Source organism: Ailuropoda melanoleuca, chromosome 16 (assembly GCF_002007445.2).
Source record: "Ailuropoda melanoleuca isolate Jingjing chromosome 16, ASM200744v2, whole genome shotgun sequence".
In the NCBI taxonomy this organism is placed as follows: domain Eukaryota; kingdom Metazoa; phylum Chordata; class Mammalia; order Carnivora; family Ursidae; genus Ailuropoda; species Ailuropoda melanoleuca.
This window is the reverse complement of record NC_048233.1, coordinates 2,862,335-2,883,000: the sequence shown is the minus strand read 5'-3', so window position 1 is coordinate 2,883,000 and position 20,666 is coordinate 2,862,335. Positions and strand designations below refer to the sequence as shown.

The following is a 20,666-nucleotide window of genomic DNA, read 5'->3' as shown; positions in this document are numbered from 1 at the left end:
AGACTGTTCAGTAGAAATTTAGTTTGGGTTTCTAATTTTATATACAGTGTTTGGAAAGGAGAGTCCTTCATCTCTCTAAGAACCTTTTTTTACTGTAAACAAAGGAGTATTTGTTTCCAGTCTTAGAACATATTACTCTGTTTCTTTTCTGGATGTTATGGTTTACTAGATTACTGGTATTTTGAAACCATTAATCTGAAGAAGATTATTCCACAATCAGACTTCTTGGCTAGTACACAAATTGTTGAACAAGGAATTGAGAGAATTTATTGTGGTAAAGTTGTAGTAGAAGGTAAAGAACTAGGAATCAAAAAACTTATTTTCAAATTTTGATTCAACCGTTTGAGGCTTAAAACTATGAGCAAGATTTTCACCCCCTCTAAACCTCTGTTTCCTAATAATCAGGAAATAATATCTCATTGGATGTTGGTCAAGGATCAGGTGGGATTATAAATAAGAGGAGTATCTGTTAACTATAAATTTTACATAAGTTATGTGGTATTTTGAAGCTATGACATTCTGTGTATTAATTGCCATTGTTATACATTGTTAACTAATACGAGATTAGATCACTTAGATTAAAAAGTGTTGCTTTCAGCTCTTATTTATAAATGATGGTGTATAACTTGAGAGTAAAACTATAATCACTATTCACATGGAGCAATGTAATGAGTTATAAAATCTCCTTCATTTATTTTTTTTACAATCTTTCTTTATTATTCCAAGCATAATAATAATAAGCCACACTTGAAAATTGTTTTAAATCTAATGTCATTTCGTTTTGTTTTTGTTTCATTTCCCTCTCTTTGGAAGATATTCTATCAAAGACCTTTTGAACCATGCCTTCTTCCAGGAGGAAACAGGGGTACGGGTAGAATTAGCAGAAGAAGATGATGGAGAAAAGATAGCCATTAAATTATGGCTACGTATTGAAGATATTAAGAAATTAAAGGGAAAATACAAAGACAATGAAGCTATTGAATTTTCCTTTGACTTGGAAAGAGATGTGCCAGAAGATGTTGCTCAAGAAATGGTAAATTAACGTGGATGGAAGTAGAGGGTATTATGCTAAGTGAGATAAGTCAGAGGACAAATATCATATGATTTCACTCTTGTGTGGAATTTAAGAAACACAACTGGTGAACATAGGGGAAGGGAAGAAAAAGTAAGATGGAAACAGGAAGATAAACCATAAGAGACTCGTAACTGTAGAAAACAAACGGTTGCTGGAGGGGAGGTAGACGTGGGTGGAGGGATGGGGTAACTGGGTGATGGGCATTAAGGAGGGCATTTGATGGAATGAGCAGTGGGTGTTATATGCAGCTGATGAATCTCTAAATTCTACCTCTGAAACATGTTAATTAAATTGAATTTAAGTAAAAAATAAAAGAAATGGTAAATTAGCACTGATCCACCATTTAAAAATAGATGTAGATTTATAAACATTTATATTGTTGAGCAAAATGTTTATGAAGCAGTGTGGATGGCAGATCTCATTGATAGAAAATTGTGTTGATTAATGGCCCTAAAAGTTATTTTTAATTGAGAAAAAGATATATAGATGTAGATATATAAGGATGGATAGATGGATGGCTAGGTAGATCTGGAATGCATCCTGAAGTAATGTGAAAGTCTATGAGGTTGAATGACTCCTAATTTATATAAACCTACTGAGTTAGAATGACAAGTTATATTTTCTAAAAATTGATACATTTGATCAGTCATTTGGAAAAACTCTGTAAATATATAATGAATTGTTTTTGCTTTGAGGGAGTTTTCAAGATCAGTTATTAGTAGGCAGCCTTTGATGAATCACTTTTTGAACTATGTCCAAAAAGTAACTTTTCAGAAAGGAAAGACTTCACCAATTTTAGGCTTGCCATAGTGCTTTAAATAGCCAGTTAATATGCAGAGATACTCATAGAAGATCTCTACTAGAATTTATAAGAACTATTCAATACAAGTTGCCTCAGAAGGGGTCAGGTATGAAAGGTATACTTAATTGTTAGTTTTTTAGATTCTTGAGAGAATTGTGTGTGTGTGTGTAACTTTCATGTATCGATCACAGTTGTTTTATCTGGTTAAGTTGTTGCCTAGGAAAAAGAAGTAAAAACAACACAGGTTAATATTAATAGTTACATGGGAGCAGGAAATAGAGCGACTAGAATAAAAGGAGCCTTATTGTTTTGTTGTTGTAAGAAGTGAAGATACACCTACCTTGAGTTTCTACAAAGATGATGGCACCCATCCCCTGAGTATCTACAAAAATGGTTGAGAAATGCATAATGCAGACAAGTAATTTCACAGTTTAAGACCAGTCATTGGAGAGGTCTTTCTCTTCCCCCTTCTTCCTACTTTTTTTCCCAAAGGTGCCTTTTTTGTTTTATATTTGGTTTGTTTCCTTTGATATCGTACTGCTTCCTAATGCACTCTTTTATCCTGTAGGTAGAGTCTGGGTATGTCTGTGAAGGTGATCACAAGACCATGGCAAAAGCCATCAAAGATAGAGTGTCATTAATTAAGAGAAAACGAGAACAGCGACAGTTGGTGCGGGAGGAGCAAGAAAAAAGAAAGCAGGAAGAGAGCAGTCTCAAACAGCAGGTAGAACAACAATCAAGTACGTCCCAGGCAGGAGTCAAACAGATCCCGTCCGCCAGCACTGGCGTGCCTACTGCGCCTACCACTTCAGCTTCAGTTTCTACGCAAGTAGAGCCTGAAGAACCTGAGGCAGACCAACATCAGCAACTACAGTACCAACAAGCTAGTGTATCTGTGTTGTGTAAGTATTTTGGGAAGTGCACAAGTATGCTAAGGATATCCCTAATTGACTTCATCTTGTTCGTCATTTCACACTGGCCTCTTGGTTTGAATCATGAATCCACCATATAATAAGAAATTTGAAATGATCACTGTCTACTTTTTGTTTGTATTCTAACATCCATAACTAATAGACTAGAAGGACAGAACAGTAAGGAAATGTGATTAGGATATAAAATGATTTTACAGGTTCCAAAGTCTTAGAAGTTCCAATTTGTGCAGATTTTTACTTTTCACAATTCCTTAAAATAAAATGTAATTATGAAACTAATATTATACTGTATGTTAACTAACTGGAATTTAAATAACAACTTTTTTAAAAACTTAAAATGTACAAAAATAAATAAAATGAAATGTAACTAATAATGAAAAATGAATAAGTTTATCTTAGCTATTTGTGATTGAACCCATTAGTCTGGTTCAGGTTTTTTAGTAGACTAGGAACTAATGAGGTTGTTAGTTTTTTTACTGAACTACCTGCTTCATACAAAGAATGCAGTGGTCTCCAAAGTTAAGACTTAATGGCTTACAGCATTCCATTTTATTTCCCTTATTCTTTAGGTAATAAGATTCTATGATAGCCATGAAGTTTTTTTTTAAAGATATTAAACTTTTTTTCCCATTTGGATCCTTCACGTTTTTAAGCATAGAAATCTACTTAGTTAAAAACTAGTATTCATTTTCTATTTAGGTCAGGTCTTTGCAAAGAAAAAACTAATTAACCCTAAAGTCATGGGTTTGTAATGGGAAAATATAAACCTCCTTTTTGTGATCTGTCTCTGTTTTTGACAATTTATTTCTCCTTCAGCTGATGGGACGGTTGACAGTGGTCAAGGATCTTCTGTCTTCACAGAATCTCGAGTGAGCAGCCAACAGACAGTTTCATATGGGTCCCAGCATGAACAGGCACATTCTACTGGCACACTCCCAGGGCATACAGCTTCTGTTGTCCAAGCACAATCTCAGCCCCATGGGGTCTATCCACCCTCAAGTGTGGTAAGTAACTACAAAAGAGAGTGTAAGCCTATCATGAGAGCCAATAGATATATGTTAAATTCACATTCTTTCTACTATCCGAGTAATAGCATGAGTCTGAAATAGAAAGTGTAAATGGTATATTTCTGAAGGAATAGGTTTATTATAGAGTACAATTAGAGTGGTTCTGGCAGGCTAGGACATAAACATTAATGTGTGAGAATTAGCTGAAATTCGTATGTGGGGAAACTATGTACGAGATTTAGACTAATCTGGATTTGATTAAGATAATGCTCTCTTTAGCACTTTAGAGTTGAAACTATTCAAAGCAGCATAAGTTGCACATAGAGATGATTTGGGGGTGGGCACAAGGAAGTTTTCAAAAGCTTACTTACTAAAAGAATTACGGAGCATTTTTTAAGATTTCTTACTGTATAAAACACAGGTAAGACGTTCAAACCATTGTAGAATGCTGCATGTGAGTACTTCAGAGTGAAGGAATCCTTTATTTCTATGACCATTTAATTTAGTGCTTGTGTTTAGTTAACCATCAGTTGCTATGCGTGTTCCTGCCTTAAAGTCTGTGTTGGACACAAATTCCTTCCCCAGTATACGTTCATTTGCTTTTTCTCTTTATTTGGTATTGTTTTACTACAAATTTATTTTCAGAATCAACTTATGGAGATTATTTCTTGAAATATTTTATGCCATTTATACACACATTATACACACACACAGCCACATGTTTTACATTAGCCACTCTTGCTTCTCATGTAGAAAATGTTAAAATAGATCATCAGGTAATAGCCCATTTCTTTTTTTGACCCTCCGTGAAGTCTTCAGAAGTAAATAAAGTACATCATCTGCCTCAGGAAAGAGCTGGAGAACAACTGGTCACTGTATAGCCCTTGTTTAGTGAGATCTTTAGGCAGATCTTTTTCTCTTTCTCAGAAAGCTTTTAAATCTGAATGTTATGGAACTTCTGCTCTGCATTGAATGAAAATCTTTCTCGCTTAAGAAAATACTTCTGCTTGCTCTGTTCTTTTATCCTACAGCTTGAAATAAAAGATGTTTGTATGTTTCAGAGTCCATTCATCAGTCCTGCATTGGCTAGGTCTCAAGATGAATGGCCACAGTAACACAAACTACTAATACATTGTTTTAATCTACTTTTCTGACCTTTAAAATAATTAGGTAGGGTAGAAGAACTTATAAAGACTATGTAGATGTATTCTTTGTTCTGACATTGTCAGCATTTCATGTTCATTTCTACTATTGTTCGAATTCTTGGCTTCCCTCATCACAGGGTAATGAACATTAGGTGTGTCTATTTTAGAAAAGGAAACAGAATGATCATTTATGAAGATATTAAATATTTGAGCCACAAACAGAGCTGTATTTATTGATGCTTTAAAAGACTGTTAATGACGGCCTTGCCTTTTAATGACAATATTCTGTGGAGGTAGCATATGAAGAGTTATCAAATATTGAAGATTTTTTTAATCTTATAATTCCGTTTCTTTCTTACTCCAGAAAGAACTTATTGTGACTTACAATAATATATCAATGTGGAGTTTTAAAAAAATTAGAGTAAAAAAGAAACAAGGGTGGAGAAAAATAGAACCAGGAATGAACTAAGTATAGTAAGTATGATGATACTTTCATACTTGCTACTGGTAGGCCACAAATTTGGCTCAGTGCATTCTATGCAGCCAGTTTTGGAAAAGAAAATATGATTAGTGACACAGTTCACAATACCTAAAGGAAAATAAGAGTTTGCTCAGGACAACCTTATAGTGTTAGGTATACTGCTTTGTAGCTATATTAAAATTTTTATGTTAAGGCGCCTCAGACTTTATAAACCTAAGTTGAATCTCTGATATGCCGGAAAATTGTTAAAATTACTCTTTAGAGATTCACATTTAAAATATTTTTCCATTGACTAGTAAGACTACAAAATGTGTCTTTATCTATCGCGAATTACTTCTAGAAAGCTAATGCTTTTCCTACTAGAAAATGACTTTCTACCCTTTGCAGATAAAGATAGGAAGTGGAATAAATAAGCCAACAACTTTTTTTAGTCTGATGCCTTCTAAAATAGAATTGAAAAACCTTTTCTGAGGTTTCCAGAGTTCCTGCAAAGTTATCCAGTCTTAAAGTCTACTCCTTATAATGTACATTAAACTAATAGGATTCATTCTTGTTTAATTTTAATAAGTTTGCAGAAAACTGCAAGCCAATGTTCATTGTTTTCCCTGTTTTACTACCTCAGTCAGTCGGCCATTCTTATTCATACATTCATAACAATTGATGTTATTTCAGAATACTTAGAGAATTGATCATTATCATGGTTGTTGATAACCTGTACTTGTCCAACAGTAACAGGTTATAGAGAGAATAGTTGTGATCTGCCAGTTGTGCTTTGTGGAATTATACCTCTCCTCAGAAAAATTGGATTTGTGGGATTGGGGGAGGATGGAACACTTCTTTGTGTCAGCTCTGCCCTATTTTCATTGTACATTTGGTTATTTTGTTTTCAAAGTACTGTGTTTTTCATGTGTGTGTTTGTTTTCTGTTTAGCCTCGTCGTGGCCGTAGCATGTCGGTTTGTGTTCCCCATCTTTCTGCTGTTCCCTCTCTGTCCCGCATCTCTCCCAGTGCTCCTTCCACCCCACCACCAGTGCTGTCTGCACCTCTTTCTCCTTCCCTCCTTCGGATTGCCCCTGAGGAAACTTTTGCCGAAAAGCTTTCTAAAGCATTGGAGAGTGTCCTGCCTATGCACTCTGCCTCTCAGCGCAAGCACCGACGCTCCAGCCTGCCTTCCCTCTTTGTCAGTACTGTATGTAACCATAAACTTCCTGACAAATGAAACTTTATTGCCAATGAATACATCCAGGCATCAAGAATTGTAATAAAAATTAAATAAACAAAAGAACTACACTTAGTAATACGTTATGCTTTTAGGATACCTGTTCTTCGTATAGGAAACTTTTTTGTTACAAGGCTTTAAGGGGGATAAAGAAAAAGCAAGGAGGTAATGAGAGAGAATGCTAATACTGCCCTGGGCACATATGAATATGTACACAATAAAGTTTAGCTTTTATTATAGTCTCCTATCCCCAACTGACCTGTACAAATCCTTGCATGAATACGTAAAGAATACGTATTCATTTTAAATTCATTGGCTTAATCAAAAGCAAATTTTCTCTTTATCAGAAATGAACCCAAATATGTTTTCTCTTCACTTTATTCTAAAGAGAAATTCATGAAGCTGGATGAGTCCATTTTTTTCCCCATAGTGAAGAGTAATTAAAGAGTGAAAGTTGGTTTTTTTATTTGTTGGCTATTTAAAACGATGTGTTGGCAAACTAAAAGGCCATGTGTTCCCTTGTGGAAATTTTTCTCTTAGATTGAATAAGGTGGGACCTTGACCCTAATGAATACATTAGATACACATGTAGTACGTAAGATTTTCTTTGGCCCCATTTATATCTATAAAAGATCTGTCTTTTAAAGTTTCGTTACACACTGTGGGACCTTGCTGCTGCTTTTCCCGTTACAGAATATAGTTAATATTCTGATTTAGCAATACCAAAATCTTCAGATTTTTACTTAGGAGAATGATTAACTATATAGTATTTTATGGCTTTGGGATTCTCCTTGAATAAACAGTAAAGCGGGACATTCTGGTTTGAAATAGAGGCCCTCTTTCAGCTGTTGTGAAGAAGTAACAGTTAAGCTTTTTTACTAATTTGATAGGGACCATCCCTACTAAAAGAATGAAACCAATATCTACTCTTTTTAAAAAGAGTCCATGAAAGTGAATTATTATGGTGTACGTTGTTTGCATTTGGCAAGGTAGGATTCTAAATTTAGAGTCTGATGTCTAGAACTGCCTCTGTAAATAAAAAGTTGTGTTAAGTCAGTGTTATTTATATTATCCTTTTCACTTGATTTTAACACCAAATTATTCGGCCCTTACCTAGGATCACAAAAGTGGACATTCAGTGATTTGGCATCTGTAACATGTTTCATGTAGTAAAATTGACTGCATCTAGGTTGGCATAGATGGGAAGAGGACATTACTGTCAGTAGTCAGTAGTGTTTTTTTGCTGTCCACCAAAAATACCTCTTTTGATTTCTAGTTAGAAGGCATACTATTAGTTGATAAGAAAATAACACTGGAGCCTCTAACACAGCACAGGATAATAAGAAGATAGAGTATAGGAAAACTTTGTATTGCAGTTTGAATTGAAGTATCTTACATTTTTAAAATGTTGGGCTTATATTGTCATATTGTCTTCCCTTAACTCTTATTATTTTAACTCTTTTCCACTGATGTAATTTATATTAAGTTTTAAGAGTGAGCGCATTCATTGGGGGTAAAAACAGAATAAACACTTAGACAGTTCTTCCATTTTCTTTGAGAGAGGATGTTGTGGAAAAGCAGCTCTTATCTAACGCAAAGAGTCCCACAGAATAACTTTATTGACCCTGGATGTATTTAATGGATTTTTACTATGCACATAATTTCCAAAAGCATTGTTATTTCTTTATTAATTATAAATTTGGTGTAACCATTTCATAGGGTTACACAAAGCTATCCAGTTTTGCATGTCTACTGTGATTTCACATATGAATGTATGAATTACTTGTCTTATTCATGTTGATACAGCCTCAGTCCATGGCGCATCCGTGTGGGGGGACCCCAACATACCCAGAATCACAGATATATTTCCCAACTATCCATGAACGTCCAGTTTCTTTTTCACCACCTCCCACCTGTCCACCGAAGGTGGCCATTTCCCAGCGGCGTAAGAGCACCTCCTTCTTGGAAGCCCAAACTCGCCACTTCCAACCCCTGCTGAGGACTGTTGGCCAAAATCTTCTTCCACCTGGTGGCAGCCCAACTAACTGGACACCAGAGGCCGTAGTTATGTTGGGCACTACAGCCAGTAGAATAACTGGAGAGCCATGTGAGATACAGGTCCATCCTATGTTTGAACCAACTCAAGTTCACGGTGACTATAGAACTGGACTAGTACTTCCAGAAGAAGCTCACTATTTTATTCCTCAGGAAGCAGTGTATCTAGCTTACCAGGCCCAGGTGACAGAACAGTATGAGGGAATTCCATACCACTCACCAGTACTGTCAAGTCCAATGAAACAGATACCTGAACAGAAGCCAGTACAAGGGGGCCCTGCCTCAAGTTCTGTCTTTGAATTTCCATCTGGACAGGCTTTCCTGGTAGGACACCTTCAGAATTTAAGATTAGATTCTGGATTGAGTCCAGGATCTCCCCTCTCTAGTATTTCTGCACCTATCAGTACAGATGCTACACGTTTGAAATTTCACCCTGTCTTTGTTCCTCATTCTGCGCCCGCTGTGTTAACTCATAACAATGAGAGCAGAAGCAATTGTGTATTTGAGTTTCATGTTCACACTCCAAGCTCCTCTTCAGGAGAAGGAGGAGGAGTTTTACCTCAGCGTGTTTACCGAAATCGACAGGTTGCATTGGACTTGAATCCGGAAGAACCACCTCCTCAATCAGTTGGATTACATGGCCGCCTACAGCCTGTGACTGAAGAACAGCGTAATTACCATGCCCCAGAATTGACCGTTTCTGTGGTAGAGCCTATCGGACAGAACTGGCCAATAGGAAGCCCAGAATATTCCAGTGATTCCTCACAAATTACTTCTTCAGATCCCAGTGATTTTCAATCACCTCCCCCTACAGGGGGAGCAGCTGCACCTTTTGGCTCTGACGTCTCGTTACCCTTTATCCGTCTGCCTCAGACAGTGTTCCAGGAATCCCCACTTTTCTTCTGTTTTCCCCAAGGAACCACATCTCAGCAGGTTTTATCTGCCTCATTTTCTCCAGGAGGATCTGCACTCCATCCACAGGTTATAGGAAAACTTCCACAATTCTTTTAAACTACCCTACTGTGCCTCATTACATTTACGTTTTCTATCCCTCCTTTCCATTTATAAGGATTATTTTTAATTTTGAGTTTCTCCTTTTGGGGGGGGATTATAAACTACTTGTATGTAAGAACAAAATATGAGAGAGAAGCTGCCTCATTTACCTATAATACGTGCAAACCCTTGAAAAAGAGAACAAAAAACTAGAATTTTAGTCACTTGTCAAAATCAGTTCTATCTGTACATAAAATAATTTCAACTTGTAGTGAAAATGTAAATGGCTGTAATTTACATTGATTATTTATAAATGCTAATGTGAAGTATTTCTTTCTCCCGAGAAACAAACATGACGAGTTTTTTAAAAAATAGAAAGGATGACCTTTTTTTTTTCTGTAAAACGGAAAGAATGGAAAATAGGGAAATTTTTTTAAGAGTATTAAGAATACACAAAATTTCCATTAGTGTGGAAGAATCTTAAAAGACAGAGAAAGGAAACATCTTAAGAATTTAGGAGCAAATGAAAACGCCTTTTAAAATGGCATCATTTGAACAAGTCACTGTATATTATATGTCCAATAAAATTGATTTTAATTTTTAGCAACAAAGTTATAATCTAGTGTGGGTGGTGAGTTTTTGTTTTTGTTTTTGTTTTAAGAATTTGTGATATATGTTGCAAGCTAAGAAAAAGACATCTCAGCCCTTGGTTCTTTCCTCAACAGATTAAATTTTGTTACTTATATATATGGGCGTATGTACTCTCTTGGGAATAAAGACAAAGTAACGGACATAATAGAATTCAACAAGTGGAGTCAGTATTAACTATTTCATATATTCCATATATTTTATCAACTGTATTGGTCTTATAAAATCTATATAGGAGACTTTCCAATTATGTATTCAAGGCATCATTTGGATCTTCTGAATTTTCCACTCTTACAAAGTATTGTATTCTTGATAACTTTCTTCCCATGTTCTTCCCTCATAAGAGGCATAAACAACCCCAAAAGTGTACATAAAGCATCACTTATTTAGAATAGTTCTAAGAAGAAAAAAAGATCCAGAAACTTGGTGCATGGGCATGGAGTGTACTCACATTAATGCACTAGTTGTTAGCCTGTACTTTAAATCCTAACATACTGCCAGCCATTCTTCCTTAAACATTCCAAAGTAAAATATCAGGTGGTTAATTTACAGACCTACTGCAGGAAGAATGCGTACTTGGTAGTGGTTACGGTGCAGTAGAATGTGATCTCAAATCCAAGTAAGCTTCAGAGAAACCCCTCTAAACTGAAATGGAACACCAAAGGTGGGCCTTTTCATTTCTTAACTTACTGTATAAAATCCTGTGTTCATTTCTCACTTTCTCATTTATCTTAACTTAGACGACTTGTAGGTCAGGCTTTCTCAGATTCACTGTTGATGTTTTAGGTTGGATAATTCTTTGTTGTGGGTCGTGGTTCTGTGCGTTGTAGGATGTTCAGCAGCATCCTTGGCTTCTAATCACTAGATGGCTGTAGCAGTCACCTCCCTCAGTTGTGATAACCAAATGATCCCTGGGAGGGCAAAATCACTTGTGGTTTTGACAACTGTTACTCTAGATTAGTGATGATAACAGGTTTTACATTTTTGGTAAAAGTCACCATGGCACTACAAGAAGTAGCAAAAGGAACCAAATTAGCACTATCAAATACCCTTTTGTCTTTAATTATTCAGATATGGAGTCTTTTCACGTCGGTAGTCATGCTACTATTTTCCTGATTACTGTATTTTCAGTAAGAATTTTATTATGAATTTTAGTATTTTGGCCAGCTAAAATTATAGCCGGAGCACAGCAGTAGTAGGTTAAGTTTTAACCATCAGTGGTTTCTGCGTGGGATCAGGATATGCTCTGTGATATAATCCTTCTCTAACCTTTTCTTACAAAAGATGCCCCAATGGTCTCTCCCATACATACTTAATCAAGCTAATGTTTTGTTTTGCTCAAGCAAACTCTCAGGAGTTTAAATATTTATTGCAAAAGCCTGACCTCTCTATATACTTATTTAGGGCTTCGCTAATTTGTTGTATTCACTTCTTTCCTTCAGGCACAGGGGCAAAGCCAGGGTCAACCATCCTCAAGTAGCTTAACAGGGGTTCCATCTTCCCTACCCATACAACATCCTCAGCAGGTGAGAACAACTCATTGCTACATTTTATGGATTAACAGTTGCCAAAACACTATTTAACATCTTTTCATGAATTAGATTCCTGATGTAAATAAAGGCTTGCTATGTTTTCTAAAGAAAAATCAAGAGGCATACATTTCTTGTGTTCAGTTACATTTTAGAAAATCTTTTGTTTAATGTGTTTTTAAACTATCTACTAAATTAGACATAGCATTGAGGTTCAAAAGAATCATTGTTAACTGATCCATCATTCATCTGCCTTCTGAAGTAGATGATTCTATGCATAATTTAACAATACAAAGAATATCAATTTCGTTCTTACATTTGTGACTTAATCATAAAAGGAGCATTTTGCCATTGCTTTCATTGTATTTGACTCTAATAATGCTAAACTCCTATTTAATTATTTCTAATCTGTGGGATGGGGTATCAGATTTTATGATAAGAGAAATGGAACAGCTTCTTTAGGAACTTTTTAAACATTTTTTAAACTTTTGATTTGGGGAATATAATTCCCCAGGGTTCAAGGAGCTCAAAAAATTAGCACAGTGCTGTTGTATTCAACAGCAAAACTACTCATTCTGAAATTAAACATGTAGTTAATTACTGATATTAGTTATTAGTAATCATTTGCATGGGAATAATGCTTTTTGGCACTATTAAATATTTATTAACTGTTTCAAATAAAATTTATAGTCACTACATGTGTCATAAAAACTTCCTGATGAACTATTTCATTGATAGTTGCCTACAAAGTGTGTTTTGCAACCACCAAATCATAAATTGGTTTCTCTTTCTATTAATTTTTTAAACAAAGCTCCGAATTCTTATTACAAAATAGTCTTCTGGTCCAGCATGTGATCCTGAAGTCATCTGATACTAGTTTAAGGTTTGATGTTCCTTGTACAAGATTAGTTTGGTTATATGTATATTTATTTGGTGACCAATGGCCCTGTCTTACAGAATTTGCTTTGTCTTGCTCTTGCTCTTTCTTTCAGATAAGTAGCAGAATCTGTATACAATTATAGTTAAATTTGAGTAGTCGTATTTTTGCCAACCTTAACAAATTCTATTTTAATTGTATTAATAATCCCTAATAAGAGTACAAACTAAGGGGCTCCTGGATGGCTCAGTCAGTTAAGCGTCTGACTCTTGATCTCAGCTCAGGTCTTGATCTCAAGGGTTGTGAGTTCAAGCCCTGCATTGGACTCCATGGTAGACATGAAGCCAACTTAAAAAAAAGAATACAAACTAAAAATAACATAAAGATGTTTTAGGACAGAAGCACTGTCATTGATACCACTCTTTTGTTAATTTAAGTGTGTGCTCTGTTTTCCCTTTTCCAAAGGAATTTCATATATATCTTATATGTGAGCATATATGTGTATACTTACTAGCAAATGAAGATATTAGTTCATTGGTAAGAAAAGTATGTGGAGATAAAGGAGGGCAGTTCCATAAATGTCAGGTTAAAAGAATTAGGTAGGTAGTCGACTCTTCTGGGAAAAAAAAATGTAAATATGGCTATTGCTATAATACAAAATTTATGTGTCAGTGATGCTTTTTTACCGTAGTAGTATTTTGTGAATTATTTTAAATAGAAGATGGTATTTAAGTTGAGTAGAACCATTAAACTGAGCCCTCAGTTTACATAAGTTTATGGAGTCTAGAATACTTCACTTTTTCAGGATTGCATAGCCAGTAAGTGGATAAAACTAAAAACTACAAGTCAGAATTCAACATTTCTAGAATAGTGAGGGTTTTTTCTATATTAAAGTTCTGCAAGGACTTATGAATCTGCAGAGGTGCTCAAGAAGCTCCATTTGTTTGTTTCAGCTACTGGGGTATCATGTATTTTTAAAAAATGTTGTAAGCCCTTTGTACTATATGGGTGGAGTTTTTTGGGTTTTTTTAAGATTTATTTATTTATTAGAGAGTGAGCACAAGCAGGCAGAGGGCGAGGGAGAAGCAGGTTCCCCACTGAGTATAGAGCCCAACTTGGGGCTCAATCCCAGGACCTGAGGCGAAGGCAGACGCTTAACCAACTGGGCCACCCAGGCGCCCCAGGCATTTATTTTTAGAGCTGAGTTTCACTTTACATACTACCAGTTTCCAACCCCATCTTACAAAACCGTATCTCTAGTTTTATTAGAGTGAGGAAAGAAATGTACTTGAGCTAAAATTTACTTTATTTCATGGGTTTCTGGAATGTAACCAATAAGGGATTGCTTTTCTCATGTTTTTATCAAGAGTCTTTTCTAGTGCTATACTGTAGCTTAATGAGGTACCAAAAATAGCTTCCTCCTACTAGAAAACTTAGTTATTTCTTTGCCATATGCCATATAGGCCATAACCCCGCTTACTTAATAATTTCTGCCAAAGGACCATGTAGAGTCTTCAGGTATTTAACTTTCTGTTCAACTGAGGCTCATGAAGATTTTTTTCATCAAGCACCTGTAGTACATAATCCACATAGGTTATTTGAACTGGTTTCATGAGGCAGGTTAATAAAAAACATGATTCCAAGTTGCTGTGTGCAACAATACCTGTTCAGCTGAAGTGCTGAACATTAGCCAGTGGGATTGTCAGAGACCAGTGTATTCTGCTGGCCTACCCAGAGGTGCCACTTCTCCCTAAATACTCTAAAGTAAAATTGTCATACATGCCTCTCACTCTTACTTTAAGCACAGAGTGATGGTATATGTCTATAAGACTGTTCTTTCTTGACAGTTTACACACATACACATACTACTAATTAAACAAATTTTTTCCTGATTGAGTTCATGCTCCCAAGGACCATGTGCTAAGTAGGCACTGAGGGTCTGTCAAGATGGAGGGATCAAATATGACTAGGAGCCTAAATAATCTAGTAAACATATCTGTTAACTCCTACAAAACAAATAAGTGTAGTAGATAAGATAAGGCACTTTGCCCATATTTTTATTTAATTCTTATATGAACCCTGTAAGTACACTGTTATTATTTTCATTGTACAGATGGGAAGGCTGAGATAAGATCTGGAAAAGATGAGTAATTTATCCAAGCTTACACAGCTTATAAGTGGTAGAAACAGAATTTAAATCCAAGTTGCCTAACTCCACAACTCACCAGTTAACTACATCCCAGTTATGCCATAAAAGGAGAGAAATTACTTCACTTTCAAGCAGGGAGGGTGATATCAGGAAGGCTTAAGAAAGAGAGAACATTTGAACTGGACTCTGATTATAAGTTACACTCAGATGTAAGAATAAAGAATATTCTAGACCAAAAGGAAAGGGAGGGGGGAGACAGTGTAAGCAAGGTAAGAAGCATGAAGGTAGAAGAACTTGAGACAGAAACAAACCTTTAGTTCAGTTTAGCTAGAATGAATAGGTTCATAGAAGAGCTGATTGAGTCCAAATCTTGCTGTAAGCACGGTTCTGCATTTATGGGGGTGAGAGAGGTAATCATATGCCCATATATATATAAGGTGGGAATTTTTTCCTCAAATTTTCCCCTCTAAGGAAGGGAATCAACATATATTTAAACCTTTATCATACTTCCATGTGCCACCCAGGCGCCCCCTAATATATATTTTTAAGATTTATTTATTTATTTTAGAGAGAGCATGGGTGGGGAGGGTCAGAGGGAGAGGGGGAGAGAGAATCTCAAGTAGACTCCCCACTGAGTGCAGAGCCTGCTGTGGGGCTCAATCCCGTGACCCTGAGATTATGACCTGAGCTGAAATCAAGAGTCGGTCACTCAACTAACTGAGCCACCCAGGCACCCCAAAAGCTGTCCTAATATTGTTCATGATGCTTGTCACCTACAGGGCAAGTATTATGCTATGCTCCAGAAAACTAGAGGCTTCGTTGTATAGCTCCATGAACATAAAGGGACTGGTTTATTATCTGGGAAGAATTTGAATGAGAGAGATGGAGCAATATTTCTAAAATAATATATTTATGTAATATGTCATCTTATTTAGGTGTGTAAATTAACGACTTACATAATGGTAATGTTGTGGTGTAAATTCCTTAAAGTTAAAATATATTCAGGTTAACCAAAAAGATTTTCTAGTTTCTTTCTCAGTGGAAATACGGAAAATTATTTTATTTTCAGAGTTGCCTTATATTTGGATATACATGATATATCTTAGTTGCTGAAAATCAGTGTTACATAATTCAGTAGCCATTTGCTCCTGATTGAAGTTAAAATAAGAATACGTTGTAGAGGGGCGCCTGGGTGGCACAGCGGTTAAGCGTCTGCCTTCGGCTCAGGGCGTGATCCCGGCATTGTGGGATCAAGCCCCACATCAGGCTCCTCCGCTATGAGCCTGCTTCTTCCTCTCCCACTCCCCCTGCTTGTGTTCCCTCTCTCGCTGGCTGTCTCTATCTCTGTCAAATAAATAAATAAAATCTTTAAAAAAAAAAAAAGAATACGTTGTAGAAACAATTAAGAATAAAACAAACATGACTACTGTCACCATCGAGTTTCAGCATTTTGGGGGGTGATTTTAATTGATAAAATAAGAATAAAGTAAATATCAGGAGAGCAAAAATATTATTTGCAGATTATCATCTAAAAAAATCTAGGATGTTCATGAAGGTGACCAGATGCATAATATATATAAAACAAATAAATAATTCCAGGGGTTGTGATGTACAGCATTAGTGACTACAGTTGCTTTAGTAGTGTATATTTGAAAGTTACTAAGAGAGTAGATTTTAAACGTTCTCATTGCAAGAAAAAAATTGTAACTGTGTGGTGATGGATGTTAACTAGGTTTATTTTGGTGATCATTTCACAGTATATGCACATATTGAATCATTATATGTCAGTTAAATTTGTTTTTATATATACCCACACATATAAACAAATAGCTTGTCTTTTTATCAGCAGTAGCCAGTTAGTTGTATAGACCAGTTGTAAAAGGCTGCTGGTTGTAGCATTATTTTAAGTAGCAAGAAAAAAAAGATCAACCAAAATGTTCATTATTAGGATATTGGTGCCAGTGAAACAATGGGGAGTGGGGGTTGGAGGAGAGAGGATCTGTTTGGATATGTTATCTAAAGGTCTTTGTAAATGACCTACTATTAGGACAAGAGGGGTGATAGGTGAAGAACCAGTGGTGGCTCAAATTTTGAAACATTCAAAGAATACCAGAGGAAAAAGAGAAATAAATGTAAAGGGGAATTGATGAATTTGGGTTTATGTATGTCTTAATTACTAATATTGTCATTTACAGATACAGAAGACCTTAGGCAAATGTATTTCCTTAGACCCATGCTATTAATGACTTGAAATAAAACTGAATAATTCTATTTTATTTTCAACAGCAGGGAGTACAGCAGACAGCCGCTCCTCAACAGACAGCACAGTATTCACTTCCACAGACATCAGCCTCCAGTGAGGCCCCTACTACACAACCAGTCAGTCAGTCTCAAGCTCCACAGGTCTTGCCTCAAGTAACAGCTGGAAAACAGGTAAACTCTTAATTTCTAAATAGAAGCTAAAAAAGAATCTCCATATAACTTTTCTCATGGTTAGGTTTCTATCCTCTCTGATGGTGAAATACTGAAGTTGGTTATTTTCACCAAAGAAATGAATTGACAGTTGCGTTTGTGCACGTCCATTGGTTAATATAAATAGGTACAAACAGCATTCACAATCCAAAAATGTTTAACTTTTAGGTTTATTAGTCTTAAGTCCGTTTGACAGGTATTTGAACTGGTGGGTTAAATAACAGTGCTTTGGTAACTGAACCTGGATATTTTCTAGAATTGCATCAGCTATATCTAACATTCTAGGTTTACAACTATGCTGTATTTTTCATGTAGATTTATGCATTGTTTCCTCCTCCATTGCCTACTGACAGTAAGTCATAAAAACCCCTTATATGGAATGGTGTTTGCTCTAAGTTGTCCTTCTAATCACTTGGAAAGGGCCCTTTGGAAGGTATATTCTATTGAATGACCTTTTTTTTTTTTTTCCATTGGGACTTATCCTTGTATTTTGGCAGTGTATTGTTTCTGTCGTATTTCATTGCATCTGAGATACTGTAATTGTAAAACGCACCATTATTTTATGTAGCCAGGTACTGACACACCATTAATTTTAAGATATATTGAGTTTCACAAATGTTAAAATGACCAGGTGTTAGAGAGGGATGATTGCATCCCAGAATCAGTGAAATACGGTACTTATATACCAACTTTCATAGGCCAGTGTTAGACTTCAAACTTGTAGAAGCAACACGGATTGGAATCTAATTCCAGGGAGAAGGAGTTCATTTGAATTCCAGTAACTACTGTAACAGCAGTCATAGATTTATTGACAACAAACATGCCAAAGGCTTAGGTTATGTGAAATATATCTAAATAAAGCTGTAAAAAACAAAACAAAAAAAATTTTGCCTGTGGAAGGGTCCTCTTTTTATTGTTAAATGATGAAGCATGACGAAAATTTTCTACAGCAGTAGATTTGAAACAGCCAGTCTATCAGCCTCTTTGTCTCCTATTCTTTCCCTATTCTTGTGTGGCACATTAACTTACACTAATGTATGCAGGGGTTTGGGGTGGGGGGTTTCCTTCTTTTTGGCTAATACATAAATCTTGCTTTTGGCAGCCTTGCTCTTTTTTTTTTTTTTTTTTTTTTAAAGTCTGTCTGTTTTGTTTTTCTTTACCTTCCCAGCTTCCAGTTTCCCAGCCAGTACCAACTATCCAAGGCGAACCTCAGATCCCAGTTGCGACACAACCCTCAGTTGTTCCAGTCCACTCTGGTGCTCATTTCCTCCCTATGGGACAGCCACTCTCTACTTCCTTACTCCCTCAGTACCCTGTCTCTCAGATTCCCATATCAACTCCTCATGTGTCTGCGGCTCAGACAGGTTTCTCATCCCTTCCCATTACAATGGCAGCTGGCGTTAATCAGCCTCTGCTCACCTTGGCTTCATCTGCTACAGCACCTGGGATCCCAGGGGGACCAACTGTGGTTCCTAGTCAGCTTCCAACCCTTCTGCAGCCTGTGACTCAGCTGCCAAGTCAGGTTCACCCACTTCTGCAACCAGCAGTTCAGTCCATGGGAATACCAGCTAACCTTGGACAAGCTGCTGAGGTTCCACTTCCCTCTGGAGATGTTCTGTACCAGGTATTGTGTTGGTTAGCAAAATGGAGGGCACCAGAGGGCTTGGTTCTAATAGTAGACCATCAAGAACTTGAAAACCTAATAGTTGAATATCGGAATAACTAACAATAACAAGGTGTAGCTGATCTCAACTAAAGAAGCTAATGTAGTAAAATTCAGAGAAAAGATAGGGTAATGAGGTCTGATGATTCATTTCCATTTTTCTCCAGACACTTCTTAGGAGAAAAATGGTTCTATTTGATGTAAGCTGACTGAATGCTAGATATGGCTAATAATAGAGTATATCAGGGTACTCTTTGTTTTATAGGTAGGGTAAATAGAGTAGCCAGCATGGTACCAATAAAAAGCTTCAGATTATTCTGTCATGATACGACTGGAATAACTGATACCTTGAAGAGTTTTTGCCTTCTCCCACTTCAGGTTAGCTAGAAAGTTGATATTTTTCTGAAAGGAATTATGTTTGTTCCTCCTATTTTATCTCCAGGAGGAGAAAACCTAGCATTTTATAGTTGTAGAGTCCTGTTCCCTAAATTGAAACCAGTCTACCATTTCAAGGATCATCTTTAAATCTTCTATAAATTATTAGAAAGAGATTGGGCTACTACTATTCTTCTTTGCTGTGTGCTTTCTTTTTTTGTTCAGGTGTTTGGTTTTTTTGGTGTTTTGTTTGTTTGGTTTTTTTGTTGGGTTTTTTTATGCATGTCTTACTGTTTTGCTAATTTGATGACCCAACCTGCACTAACTCACCTTCCTCGTTTCTATCACAGGGCTTTCCACCTCGACTGCCACCACAATACCCAGGAGATTCAAATATTGCTCCCTCTTCCAGCGTGGCTTCTATTTGCATCCCTTCTACAGTCCTATCCCCTCCCATGCCGACAGAAGCACTGGCTACACCGGGTTACTTTCCTACAATGGTGCAGCCTTTTGTGGAATCGAACCTTTTGGTTCCTCTGGGCAGTATAGGAGGACAGGTTCAAGTGTCCCAGCCAGCAGTGAGTTTAGCACAACAAGCCCCCACTGCATCCTCCCAGCAAGCAGCTCTGGAGGTAAATGGAATTACTGCATGTTTATATATAAAACATATATACACACGGGATAAAAATGACAAGAAACGTAGGTTCCCCTATTATAGAACTCATTTGGAGACTATTTTCAAACTAACTTCTAAATGACTTTTTCTTACAGCAGAATGAAATGCCAATGTGGGGGCCTTGTTGCCACTGGCTGTTCTGTTGGGAAGTGAGTGTGCCTTGGAGAAGATTAACCTTATTAGCACTTCACTTCTCTAGCTAGTACTTTAGCCATTATTCTTATCCTTTCACAAATTCTTGCCGTTGGCAGTCATAAAAGTTATCTTATCCTGCTGTGCTCCCAGTAATCATTTTTGCCCTACTAGGAGAAAGATCTGAATCATCTTTGCACTTTGCTCTGCCTGCCCTGTTGCACACTTCTAGGAAGATGCTGGCTGCATGCAAGTTGTACTTTCTCACTACTTAGCAGCTGTGTCGGCTGATGTCACACCATGCAGTCTATACCAGAGACTTAGCTTTAGAAACTTCCTTTGGAATTTTAAGACCACTGTCTCTAGATGCTGAATACTGAGAATTACTAGTAAATTTAGTGCTTCTAGGACTTAGACTGGGGGATACGGGGGGAAAA

At 36.6% G+C, this 20,666-nt stretch overlaps 1 protein-coding gene across 8 annotated transcripts in view; it reads left to right on the top strand.

Moving 5' to 3' along the window:
* The window catches only part of WNK1 (WNK lysine deficient protein kinase 1), a 146,135-nt gene that overhangs the window by 100,587 nt on the left and 24,882 nt on the right, over positions 1-20,666 (top strand). For 2 of the 8 annotated variants that reach the window (XM_034645178.1, XM_034645176.1), the window contains exons 7-13: positions 814-1,033; positions 2,446-2,779; positions 3,626-3,813; positions 11,799-11,882; positions 17,198-17,344; positions 18,552-19,007; positions 19,772-20,053. In XM_034645178.1, coding sequence (XP_034501069.1) covers positions 814-1,033; positions 2,446-2,779; positions 3,626-3,813; positions 11,799-11,882; positions 17,198-17,344; positions 18,552-19,007; positions 19,772-20,053 — 1,711 coding nt within the window. Of the gene's footprint in view, positions 1-813; positions 1,034-2,445; positions 2,780-3,625; positions 3,814-8,466; positions 9,697-11,798; positions 11,883-17,197; positions 17,345-18,551; positions 19,008-19,771; positions 20,054-20,666 lie in introns of all 8 variants that reach the window. The other 6 variants (XM_034645181.1, XM_034645183.1, XM_034645177.1 and 3 more) reach the window with 5 other exon arrangements.